General features: G+C 51.6%; 1 protein-coding gene across 23 annotated transcripts in view; it reads left to right on the top strand.

Annotated features, from left to right (window-relative positions):
* Nucleotides 1–13408, top strand: part of LOC144132260 (uncharacterized) — a 364547-nt gene that overhangs the window by 49531 nt on the left and 301608 nt on the right. For 21 of the 23 annotated variants that reach the window (XM_077664547.1, XM_077664563.1, XM_077664561.1 and 18 more), the window contains exon 3: nt 4737–4926. The exons of the other annotated variants lie outside the window; for them this stretch is intronic. In XM_077664547.1, coding sequence (XP_077520673.1) covers nt 4737–4926 — 190 coding nt within the window. The remainder of the gene's footprint in view (nt 1–4736; nt 4927–13408) is intronic. 23 annotated transcript variants of the gene reach the window in all.

The following is a 13408-nucleotide window of genomic DNA, read 5'->3' as shown; positions in this document are numbered from 1 at the left end:
CTGCATGTTCTTGCTGTCTTTTTGAGATTATGGGACAGAGTGTGGTAGTATGATATGACTGTGACTTTTTGTTTCTATCTTTATTCTCACGAGCTTCTTCAATTTGCCTGCCCTGTTTTTCATCTGCTTTTGAAGCTTCTGGGAGACGTAAATTAAATGGTGCGTAGGGTAGCCAGCTTCTGATAACCTGTTGCACTGTTTTTCAAAGCTGGAAAGCATGCTGTGTGGACGGGATTTTTTGAGTGCATGCGACATACTAAGACTAGCAATGGCTCTCTTCACCAATTTGGAATGAGCTGAATGGTATGGAGTCACCGGTTTCTTATTACGTGGTTCATAGGTCCAACACATGTGGTGGCCTTGGAATTCCAGCTTGATGTCTAGAAATCTGATAATGCTATCTTCTGGCACCTCGTGTGTTAAGACTAGAGGGGACATGGTCGAAGTAAAGGTATTCATAACATTCTGTAAGGCTGAGTGGAACAGCTGCCTGTGACTATTTATGACCACTAGAGATAATCATCGACGTATTTAAATGTCCGTACCACTGATGAGCTTGGGAGGATGTAAGCCAAGGTCCTGTCTGCGGAAGCCAAAAAAATGTCTCTTAGGATGGGTGCTATACATGACCCTATGAATATTCCTGATTTTTGAAGGCAAATGAGTTCGTTCCATGTACAAAAAGTTGGAGAGGTACATCGAGAAAGCCTTCTGTAGACATACTGGAAGCGTTCTGGAAAGCGATGGAATTGGTGACCTATGCACTCTTCTACTGCTTTAAGCAATTTTTCTTTTGGTGTAGAATAATAAAGATCTTCAATATTTATGGAGAAGCAAATAGCACCCTACACTTTCGGACCTTTTAGGAACTCTATAACTTCATAGGAACAGTAGAATTTCAGGTCGTTTCTTCAAGGTTTACGAACCCTTCCTCTAGTGTTGTTCGGCTAGGAGGATGGACACTCCGGAGGCGTGCTTGTAGATGATGACAGCAGAGCATATATTTACAGCATGCATATTCTGAGAGTTAAACCGGAAGAAGCAGAAATGAATTTACAAAAGAACAAACTTTGCGCTACTTTACTCATCGACCCGACGGGTTAGAGCCTAAGTAGCACCACGTTATATGCTAAGCATGGAGCCCCAGCTCAGACTGGACTGGACTGGACTGCCCTCCATCCATTCACATGCGCTTTTAAACACTTAATTAACAAAGGACTAAGGGCGGTAATTTTCAATGGCCTGCCCTAAGCAACAAATCTCCAATAAAAAAAAAAAACATGAGAGATGGGGACTAGCCCGTGGGTTGGGCTTCGCCTCGAGCCCAGGATCTCGTTAACAACATAAACCAAATCAAAAACAAATACGCCACCACTCTCTCTCAAGTAAGAGTATCCACACGCCTGATGTGCTCCCACCCATCATCAGTCCGTGTCGCCCGTCAGCAACAGAAGAGGAGGTTAAAGGGCCACGAAGCCACCACACTACCGACGGCGGGACACGGATAATAAGAATGAATGGGCTTGTTTGCCGCTCGTTACCAGAAAAGCGCCGTAGTTGCCCTTTTGAGTGCTCTTTGCTGCTTCGGAAAACCAGATAAGGAATGGCCCTGCTTTCCCACGGTTTGGGTGTGTACAGCATATTTGCCTTAACAGATGTTCATCATTGCCATCCTGGAAATACGCCTTTGGTCAGGAGGCACTGCGGGACGCTGTGGGACATCGGGTGCCTCTCCGACGATAGCCTATGTCGTTAGTTGGGGCTCCTGCAAAAGGACGCAGCCGGAAAAGAGCGGTGGCCTTACAGGAACTTTTTATCTGAAAGGGATCATCTACTTGCAGGAGTGTTGCTTGTTGGGCGAGTTGGTGATCCATGAAAATAGAGCAGCGTGTAACAAAACAGGACACAAAGGAGAGACACGGAACGACACGAGCGCTCAGAAACATGGAAACAGACTTTTGCTATGTACAATTTTACGTTTTGCCATGAGGATATGTGCTCTTTTATTACCTCTTCCCCTTTGTGCAAGTTTGTCTGTGTGTACAGTTGGGAGTGAACTTGCCTTCTTAGAAGAATATTGTTAAATTTGTTGATCGTGCATGCCAAGTTCATTGCATGTATCTGTTTATTGATTTTAGGTTATTGCAGTTGTCAGCAAAACCTTGTCACCTTCATATGCCATTCACTTTTTAGATATATTTTATTGTTTTCATGGCTCTTTACACCATGTGACATTAACAGCTACGTAGTCATCCGATGTGCTTTGTTCACTTTTACCATCTCTTTTGAGATTTAATCGTGTTTTTTGACCTTATCACCCTCTCATGCTTTTTATCACTTTTATGGTCCTTTGTACCTTATGACATCGACTGCTTCTTATCACATCTGCCACTTCCTTCGTATGCGCGTTTTGTTCAGTAAGGTCCAGTTGTAAGTCAGCGCTCGTGTTGTACGTTTCCTTTGCCCTTGTCTTGTTTGCGCTGTTTTAGGATGTGTATTCTGAAGTAGGGGGCTTGGAAACCTGCGAGCTCTTTTCTGCAGAGAAGGTGCACCCACGCTTACCCGCGTACAGTCGACTGCACCTACACTGAGAACATGAGAATTTTGGAAGAGATCTGCCTGTTCGGCAGGAGAATTCGAAAAGAGTGGCTCTCAACCAGAGATTCATTAGAGAACAGGCGTTCCGATGCCGATCCAACACATCCTTGTTTCATTAGTTTGGACCCAGAAGTGAATGCCCCAGTTAGCTTCGACCAGTTCTCATGACGTCACAGTAGCAGTGCAGCAGAGGTTAAGCAGGAAAAGGAAGAAGACTGTTCTTTCTCCCCTTGATGTGGCCATAGATAGTTGACCGCGAGTATAGCATGAAATTGCAGGTGATTGGCAAGTGCCTCAGTGAAAAGGGGTTAACCGCTACGTTGTGACAATCAGTTGACACCATTAGTCACTGCCATTTCGGAGGCACGACGGCGCACGCGAAAAGCAAGTTGGCATTTATCCTCTCCCTTTCCACTAACCCGACTTTTCGACTCTGCAGTGAAGTACATCGGGGCAGGGTCGAGTTGAGTCAACCTGCCCCTAGTGGCGGAGCTGACTGGACCTGACCCATCGACTTCCGACCCAACTCGGCACGCATTTACATGAACCCAGTAACTGGTTTTCGACTCATTAACTCGACTCAGCCTGGCCTGTCTGGTTCATGTAAACATCGCTATTGGTTGGAGGGCCTTTTATGAGGTGTATTTGGTGCTGTATTCTGGACATGTGTCCTCACGTGTGTGCACGCCTGCGCTGCGGAAGGAACAATGCTATTCTGCCACATCGTTCTGAATGGGGGGGGGGGGGGGGGGGGGGGGGGGCTGTCTTCCAGTGTTTTGCTGCGAACAGCGCCTTATTGTGTGTCGGCGGGGTGTTGGGGGGAACTTTTCTGTGTTGTTGCCTTGGAGTTGAAGTTTATTTCTCGCTCTTAGTGGTACAGGTATCACTGGGAGAGAGAGGATGCAGGGAAAAAAGCTGCTTGAATGCAGCTTGAGAGGCACCCTACGCCCACATTGCCAAGGCAACGTATTGCCTCAGCAATATGCATTTCACTTGCATTTCACTTCATTTTCGCATCACAAGCTCTGGCAAAGTAGAAAAGCAGAAATCTTTTACAGCCCAAGCAGGAAAAAAAGGAAAGAAAGAAGTCCAGGTTCTGAGAAAAACCTGCGTGCACCAGCACAGCTAAGCAAGAAGTTGGTGGTGGAGTATAGTTGCAACAAAACTGTCCGACGCCAGATGGAGCCACGTGGCATGCTAAATTTGGCAGGAATTTCAAATCCCCACAGAAAATACATACACAACATTCAGAGCGTGTAAAATGCAAACACTAGGTTCGATATAGATGAAAATTGCGGCTCAACAATCAAGAAAGAAAAACAACAATCAAAGAAAAAGGGAAGAAATGTTGTGGATGAAATTTTGATATTTTGCTTAGTTCTTTCACGAGATGACATGAAAGACCAACATAGCTAAAAGCACAATTTTTCTGGATATTTACCTCTGATTTGTAAAAAAAATAGAACTTAAGAAAAAATGTCTGCAACATTTCTTGAAGAAGAAAACGCTGCTACAAACCCCATGAAAATCAAACCATATTTAGATATGATATAGCTTCTGAAAGCTCCCATGTATTTCTTATGGACACTGTCACTGGAGAAGCCTCTTAAGAGCAGCAGTTGGAAGCCCCATATATAGGTCGGCATACAGGTCCCCTAATTCCCGAATGCCATTTTTGCAGAAAGTAGACATAGCTTCAGTGAGTGTGACAAGCTTCATTGCACTCTTTTTTTTAATGTGCCTTTTTGTGTGCTGATAATATACGAAATATGCTCTCGGAAATTATTTGAAGAAAATTGCTATTTGCTCGAACCAAAAAGCCACTACTTACACATGCCTGTACTCAATTATTTGGTTTGGTATCTTGCCTATGGGGCAGAAACTTGGAGCCTAATTTGTGGACAAGAGAAAATGACAGGTGTAGAGCAGTCTTAGTTTGAGGCTGGTGGTGGTGAATCTACTGCACTTGTTCTCATTTAGCTGCCTCTGTGGACTGATGTGTATGCACAGTTGCAAATATAGCACGCTTCCTGTGTGAAAAGACGTGGTGAACACCTGCTGATTATATCTGGCCATCTTTAACATGTGTTTGTCCCCCATGGAATCGTCTGTGTGAAGGAAGAGAATGCTTACTGCAGGGATGGCTGCAGCAAGAAGGTCAAAGGTCGCTGGGGTCGTACCAAGGTCAAGGAAAGTCCTACGGAGGCTGAGGCCCCAATCAGCGTCCCAACGCTGGCCAATGAAACACTGGCTGCCTGCCCCCCATCGCCGACTCAAGGGCCGGCCCAGCATAGCCCCGAGCATGTGGAGTTCAAAGAGGAGGCTGAGGTGAGCATTTGTGTGCATGACGGAGATAGGGACCCCAATGTCCTAATGTTAGTACAAGAGCAAATAAATTTTCAGAAATAGGTCAAAGGGGGGCTCTCCTCAAAACAGGTTTTGCAAAGGTCACCTGCAGGGTGAGAGAACAGCACAAGCAACAAGACACAAGGAATGAAACATGGAAAGACACACGCGGGCCGTCTTCAAACTTCGTCATGCCAAGGACCACTGTGTTAGTACACAGTCTGTCTGTCTGTCTTTCTGAAGTTCCCAAGCATAGCCGGGCATGGCTGGTCACTTGGCTCAAACTCTCCTTATCAGTGTGTTTTATTGTTTTAACTTCTGGTTTTTTTAGGCTTTTGGCTCACTTTTATTGCCAGACTAGCTTTAATGCTTTTTCACTTGAAGGCCCTTCCTTTAAACACAGGAGAAGAAGCCCTCTACACCTGTCAGCCTTCCGGTTTTAAATATTTTAGCCTCTTTTGGGCTTCACTTTCCATTAGGTGAATGGTTTTTTTGCTTGAAGGCCATCTACACCTCCTAAAGCCCCTTTGTAAAGTAGCGACATCTCCCCTTCATTCGTTGTGATGCAAAAACGCTTGTTCATGCATCAAAAAGGTCAAGCAATGCATGCCTGGGGAGGTGCAGGGTGGCCACGCCCAGTGTGAGGAGAATAAAAGATCGAGCGGTGACTGTGGGGTGGCATTCTTCAAACTCTGGCATTACTTTATGAAGTTTCAGGGTCACCTCCCATCTTTCCATTTTCATAGATTTTAGCCTCATTTGGGCACCTGTTACTTCACCTTCCATCGGGGTTTATCTGTTTATCTGTTGTTAGCGCAACAGCCCCCCCCCCCTATCGGCTTTCACCGCTCTTCTTTCACAAATACATGTTTTACTCACAGGCGTGATTATTCTATGAATTTCGGTGCCCGAGCAACCCTCTTATCGATTTACCGCCCCTTTTCCCTTCGCTATATATCCCCGCAGGGTGGCATCTGCATCATGCAGATGTTGCTGAGTGGCGAAACCACGGGTTCCTGAGCCACCGCAGGGACATCCTTGCAGGGGGATGATGGGGAGTCGTGCGTGGCATCGCCGTGTGTGGGAAAAAGGGGATTCTGGTGGTTGAGCTGATGCCGAGCGCTTGGACCTTTAAGGCCCCTCGGCGAAGGCAACACACCACTTTGGTCTCAGCTTCCTGTAGACGGCACCTCCGGCCTGATCTGACCGGGGGGAATCGGCAGTTGCCTTTTCCTATCCTCCTCTCCATCTTTCACTTTCCTATCTCTGTCTCACAACTCTCCTATCTCCTACTCACTTCTTGGTTTTTCCTTTTTTCCTGGCGGTGAGGGTTAACCTTGTGTGACCAACTACCCTGCGTTGCGTCGTATTTGGTTATAGTTGATGTGTACAGCTGGCGTGGGCAGGACTTGCTTTCAAGTTCCTGTTCCGTCCCCTTGTTGGACTCCGTGGTGGGTGGCTGGCACCATGACCGAAAAACAATATGTTTTTATGGCTCCCCTCCTTTCAAAACGAGATCGCTCTCTCAAGAGAGGGTGGAACGAAGCAGCTGATTTTTTTACCAAAAAGAAACCAACATTCACCAATTTTCACGTAATCCACAGTCAAAGCGATGAAAAACAAGCAAGAATAATATCTCCATTCCTTGTGTCTAAATGTTTAACCGATACCTTGGGCCCTGGCTACAAGGTCTCAAAAATGGCCAGCGGCCACCTTCTACTTGAACTACGTGAGTGCATCCACTGCTCGAAAGTTTCAAACACTGCTTCTATAGGGGACATCCCGGTCTCCATAACAGCACATCGATCACTTAACACTGTCCGTGGTGTAATATCAGAAATTGATTTTGTACACATCACTGAAAATGAGATGCTCGAAGGGCTCAGCGACCAAGACGTCATAGATGTGCACCGAATCAAGATAGGGAAGGACAATAAGGAAATAGACACAAAGCACTTAATCCTTACTTTAAACACCAGCACATTGCCCGACACCATCGAGTGGGATATTTGAAAGTTAACGTAAAACCATATATACCTAACCCCCGCAGATATTTCAGTTGTCAAAGGTTCGGCCACGACTCAGATTTGCCGCGCTCGCAAAACTTGCACAAAATGTGCCTCGAAGGATCACCATTGTGATGAATGTGATGCAGCCCCGCGCTGCATAAACTGTGATGGAGATCATGCTGCCTATTCCAGGGAGTGTCTGTACTGGAAGAAAGAAAAAGAGATAATCACCATAAAGACGAAGGAAAACATTTCATTTAAAGAAGTGAGAAGGCGCTTTTGCGCTTATGAACACATTCTCTTTCACAGCAAAACAAAACTTCGCTGATGTGGTGCGGAAGCGCGTAGCACCACACAGCACTCCGGCACCTGCCAAGGCCACTCCCACCGAGCCTATGGCAGGGCCATCCACACCCCAGGCAGGGTCAGCGAAAGCTGCCCTGCCATTGTCAAAGCAGGGAGCGACGGACAGTGGGTTAGCATCCTGCAGGACTTCCCCCCGTCAGGGGAGGCCTGAAACTAATACAACCACTGCTGCACGGTCCCCCAGCACCTCTGGCGAGGTGATGGATGTAACCCCCAGTCCGCCCGCTCTGCAGCGGTGCCTTCCAGCTCTCTTGAGCGAAAAAAAGACAGGCCCCCTTATAACGGTCCCACCACCTAAGTAAATCGCCTTTTATTTCCTCTCAAAAGCATAAACATGGCTTTTTAATTCACTGGAATTGTAGAGGACTTCCGCAGAATTACAGTGACATAACACATATTTTACGGTCAATGTTACCCATAGTTATGTCTTCAGGAGACCAATCTTGGTCCACAACATGTGCATATCCTGAAACATTAGAAAACTTTTAGACGCGATCGAGAGCAGGCAAATCGACTGTCGGGAGGCATCGCGATAGTCGTTCAAAGCGGTGCCCCTGCTCAAGAAATCAAGCTCAATATAAAATTTGAGGCGGTTGCAGTCAGCATCGTCAGCTATAAAACACTAACAATCTGTTCCGTACAGTAAAAGCTCGTTAATTCGACACTGACGGGACCGCGGAAAATTGTCGAATTAACTGAATGTCGAAATATCGAATGAACCACAAAAAACATGAAATTTGCCCCAGCATGACATACCTTTATTTGTTTGGCAAAGAAGTTTGTTATCGTCGTCTGCTTTTTCGGGCGAATTTGAGCGGCTACAATAGCTCTAACAGCTGCCAGATGCTCCGCGGCACGCGAACCATCCGGAATTTGTTCACAGAAGTCTTCCAGCACGGACAAGGCTTCTGCGGCTTCTTTCACCGTGCGCTTCGGCGTTTGGGGCAGGTGCTCACAACTGTCATCTTCCGACGAATCGTCGTTGTCGGCGCCTGTCATTTCTTGGATGAGTTCGTCCTCGGTCAGCTGACCGGCAATGGCGACACCATCATCGATGGACACGTAATCCGCGAGCCGCACGGCAGGAGGCAAAACACTGTCGAAACAGCTGTCGTCTTCTGTGGTTGCGTCAGCTGCTTCTGTCGGCAGTTCCCCCACACCGCAGTTCGGTTGCACAAAACCGCTGTGCCGAAAGCGGTTCGCAATAACTGCTATAGGCGTGTTGGCCCATTCGTGCGCCAGAATGTTCAAAGCGCTGAGGAGCGTAAGGTCGTACTTCTTCCCAGCTTCCATACAGAGAAGCATGCGCTGTAATACATGCTTTCTGTACTTGCATTTTATATGCTGGATTATGCCCTGGTCCATGGGCTGAAGGGCTGCGGTTGTATTCGGCGGGAGGAACACAAGCTTAATCCATTCCAGGCCCGACACCTTGCAGTGAGCACTGCAATTGTCCACAACCATGAGGACCTTCCGTTTCTCAGCTCGAAAACGCCGATCCATTTGATGAAGCCAGGACTGAAATATGCTGGACGTCATCCAAGCCTTCCTGTTGGCTTGGTATTCAACCGGAAGGCACCGCGCGTTCTTGAAGCACCTCGGCTTCTGAGCCTTTCCGATCACTAGGAGAGGCAGACGCTCTGTTCCCGTCATGTTGGCGGCAAGTAGCACAGTGTGGGGGTTCTTACTAAGCCGTCGAGCCTACTTTGAGGTCTAGGCCGTGAACTCAGAGCTCCCGGTATCGCACACCACGCGCGGCCGTTTTACGGCGGCGCAGCAGAAATGCGAAATAAACACAGCACGGAACAGGACGCTTTGCCCGGGGTCAAACGTTTATTGGGTTCTCCCAAGTCGCTGGCTGCTTGAATCTTGATCTGTGACCCTTGCCGTCTGGCTTGGTCGTGCAGCTGACGGGGCAAGATGGCGACAACAAAGAGGGAAGAAGGGAGGTAATTACCTGACGTCCTCTCGCTGTCGCGGCTCGCTGAAGTCTCTCTCCGGCCACGACCGGTACCTGCCGATCTCGGCGCACTTGCCTGTTGTCACATTCAGCCAATCAGCGACCGCTCCGGCGGCGCCTGGCGGTGCGCGCTTGCGACCGGTTTTTTGAGGAAGGAGGCGGCACAGCGCTCTCGAGCAGACCATCTGGCTACTTGCCCGTGGGGAAGGAGGAAAGCTTCCGCTTTCCTGCTTCTCCACGGCGCGCCCCGCCGGCCCGGGAAGGGTACGGCACTCCGAAACTCCCACACTCCTCCTCCCTAAAGACCGAACGTCCCCTGAGTTCAGCGGACGGTAGACTGCAATGATCTCATTAAAGCCTTTACCTTTATTGGCCGCTTCCAAGTTACAAGTCCCCCAGCAGATCGAAATCCAGAACAAGGGCTCCGATGTCGTCTGCTGGGGTTGGCGTCGCAGCAGGAGGCGCGGTCCCTGGCCCGGGTGGTGCGACCAGGGCTCGGGACTCCGGGGCGACCTCCATCCAAAGCACCCTGGCTGCAAACACAGGGTCCCGCGCCCTCAGGGCCCGCACCACCTCGCCGTCCAGGCTGCTCCCCTCCAGCCGCTGCCGGTGGTAGCTGGAGGAGACGTGTGTGCGCCGGCTGACGATCAAGCCGCCGCACTCCGGGCAGTAGGCGGCCGTCTGCTCCGGTGGCATCACGGCTTCCGGGTGCGCCGCCAGGTGGTCTGTGATGGTGTTGCCCCGGAAAATGGAAGGGACCCGCTCCCGCGCCAGGCCCGCCTCCACCTGCAGCTGTCGGTCCCACGGCGCCACGCTTACGTATGAGCGCGGTGGCGCATCGCCGGCCTGATGCGCCCAGGTGGCGACGGACCGACACCGGGGTCCGGCTGTCCCGGCCGAAGCGGGTCCTCGGCGCCCGGCTGCCCGATCTGGGTGGCGAGGTGCGGGCGCGGCCCCCGAAAGCTGGTGATAGGGGTCAGGTGCTTGCGGGCCGCCGGCGTGGTACTCCGCTGCACCGCGGCCTCCGTGCTGCCGCGGTCGCGGCCGTGGCCCTGCTTGTGGCCGCTGCGCCGCTTTTCGTCTCATCGCCCCTGCGTCCGACGCGGTCTCCGTGCTGCCGCGGTCGCGGCAGGGGTCCTGCGTGGGGCCGCGGCACCGGCTGGTCCCGAGTTCTTCGTGCCGATGGCCGGCGAGCCCGTTGCCGCTGGTGGTCAGCTGGACACTCATGCCCGGAAGCTCGCCCCACCGACACTTGATAGGCTGCCTCCATGGTGGTGCGTTCGAAGTGAGCGCCGCGGTCACTGGGGGCTGACGACCGTCCTCCCGCAGTGTCCTCTGGGAAACACATTTGAGCTCCCCATTGGCTCTTTTCTTCGGGTCTAATATGTCGCAGCTTGCCATTTGGAAAAGTCACGGTTCGACTGAGGAGCAGGGGTTGGCGGGGGTCATCGCATGGTCCCCTTCTGGGAATATTGAAGTCCATTGACCTCTTTGCGGCCTCGGCCATCCCTTTTCTCCGGTCGGTGCAATCTTCCGGGGTCCCTCCGTCCTTCGTCCGCTAATCAGCCTTCGGCACGGCTCGGGCACCCTTCGCCCCGTTGTCCCCTTAGCAGCGCTTTCGCTTGCTGCGGGTATTGTAGGGGTGCGTCGGGGTCAGCGACCTTTCCCCGCGATTTCGCGTGGCCGGAACCTCTCTCTCCACGGCGGCTTCCCTTTGGAAGTACCTTTTTAGCTCCCCTACATGGATGGGCCCGCTGAGTCGAGCCGAGTTCGGACCCCTCAGCTTGTAGTTAAGTGGCGACAGCTTCTCAGCAACGATGAATGGGCCGACCCATTTGGGCGCGAGGCCTGCCGCAAATCCCGTGCTCGCATCGCTGAGCACGTGGTTGCGTTTGAGAGCCAAATCTCCCACTTGGAATTCCAAGTCCCGATGCGTTCGATCATAGGCCGCCTTCTGGCTCGCCCTGGCTCTCGCGCGATTGCGGCTGGTCTCCTTCACTGCGTTTTCTATGCGTTTTCGCACACGCCGCGCGTAGTCAGCAGCTGCCGTCTGGGCCGGAGCAGCATCCCTCATTTTGGCAAGGACAATGTCCGTTGGCGTCTGTAACTCCCTCCCGAACATCAGGAAAGCCGGCGTGAAGCCCGTAGAGCGGTTTTCGCTCGTTCGCAGTGCGAAGGTGATGGCGTCGAGGTGCTCGTCCCAGTTGCTGTGCGTCTGGGCGTATGCCCCGAGCAAAGGTTTCACATCGCGATTGCGACGCTCTGTCACATTGGACTGTGGATGATAGCACGTCGTTTTCTGCTGTCGTACTCCCATTGCTGCGCACGTGTCACGAAAAACCTTTGACGTGAAGTACGATGCATTGTCGGTGATCAACCGGTCGGGGAACCCGAAACGGCAGAATAATCCTGAGATTCTCGCCAGGATCTCCTTCGTAGTGGCTTTTCGCAGCGGATAGAGTTCAGCGATCCCGCTGAAGTGGCAAGTGACCGCCAGCACAAATCTGTGCCCTCTTTTGCTGCTCATGGAAGACAGTTGGGCTAGTTGGTGTGTATTCGTTAGTGACTGCGACATTGCAACTAGCGTGGAAAGCACAAGGACAGAGGCAAAAGGAACAGGCTGTCTCGTCTGTTCCTTTTGCCCCGGTCCTTGTGCTTTCCACGCTAGTTGCAATGTCGCAGTCACTAACTCTTTTGCTGCGCGGCAGCGGTCCGATCAGGTCGCACACCACGATTTCCCATGGATTTGTGCTCACGATCGGCTGAAGCAAGCCGGGCGCCCTTCCCCCTCTCGGCTTTCTCTCTTGACAGACATGGCAGGTTTGTATGTATTTGCGTACTTCAACCTTCATTCCAGGCCAGGTAGCAAACCGACAGAGTTTCTTCCATGTCTTTGGCGCGCTCCCATGGCCGTCCGCATCGTGGTAATGCTGCATCACAGCTTGCCTGAGCTGGTGCGGGATGACGGCTTTGAAGCACTCGTTTGAGTCCTCTTTTGCTTGGCACGTATTTTCAGCAAAGGTCCGTCAGCATCAAGCAGGAAACTCTCCAGCTCACTCGCAGCACTGCAAGCTGCACTAGAGCTCGCGCCTACCGCATTTGCTGCGGTTCCCAGGCGCCCTTTGACTAGATTCGTCGGGCGGTCTGTCTCTTCACTAAGACCGGCGACCAGCCTCCGACAGTACGAGTCTCCTGCTGAGCCTTGATAAGCTCTTCTCTGCTGAATGCCCGCTCGATGGGGACCTGCACACCGACGAGATGCGCGTGCAATCGAGCGAGATCTTTATCCCCTCGGCTCAGCTCTCCCGATGCGTGGGGAAGTTGCTGCGGCGGCTTCTCTCCACCGCCTGGGGACAGGTCATTCACCGGCGCGCGCGACAGCGCGTCAGCAACCACGTTTGTGGCCCCTTTTCGGTACCGCACTTCGAACTCGAAGCGCTGTAGCATCAGGGCCCAACGCGTGAGCCTCCCGCTCGGCTCATGAAGGCGGGTTAGCCATGTCAATGCCATGTAGTCGGTTTCGACCGTGAACTTGGTTCCTTCTACGTACATCTCGAATTTTCGTAGTGCGTAGATGATTGCCAAGCATTCTTTCTCCGTCACTGAGTAGTTGCGCTCGGCCGGCGTCAGCGCACGGCTGGCAAATGCCACGGGTCGGAGTTGTTCGTCCTCCATCTGGAGTAACACTGCGCCCACTCCGAAATCGCAGGCATCTCTCTGGATCACGAATGGCCTGTTTAGGTCGAATGGCCTGTTTAGGTCTGGCAGTTTCAGTGACGTGGTGTCGGCGATGGCCTGAGCCAGTTGACGAAAACTCGTCTGCTCCTCTCCCCATTCCCACAGGGCTGCCTTCCTTAGCAGCTTTGTCAGGGGGGCTTGCAGGCGTATGCAGTTAGGAATGAACTGGCGGTAGTAGCCGACCATCCCGAGAAAGCGGCGCACGGCCTTCACGTCGTTCGGCGCTGGAAATTCCAGGATCGAGCGAAGCTTCTCCGGGTCCGGGGACACCTGTCCGTGCCGCACGCGGTAGCCGAGTAGGCTCACTTCCGCTCTGCACAGCTGCGCTTTGGCGGGGTTGAGTGTGATGCCTGCTTCTCTGAGCTTTCCCAAGACATCCCCGAGATGATCG

The sequence above is a fragment of the Amblyomma americanum genome, chromosome 5 (genome assembly GCF_052857255.1).
Source record: "Amblyomma americanum isolate KBUSLIRL-KWMA chromosome 5, ASM5285725v1, whole genome shotgun sequence".
Lineage (NCBI taxonomy): Eukaryota > Metazoa > Arthropoda > Arachnida > Ixodida > Ixodidae > Amblyomma > Amblyomma americanum.
This window is presented reverse-complemented; position numbering and strand designations above follow the sequence as displayed.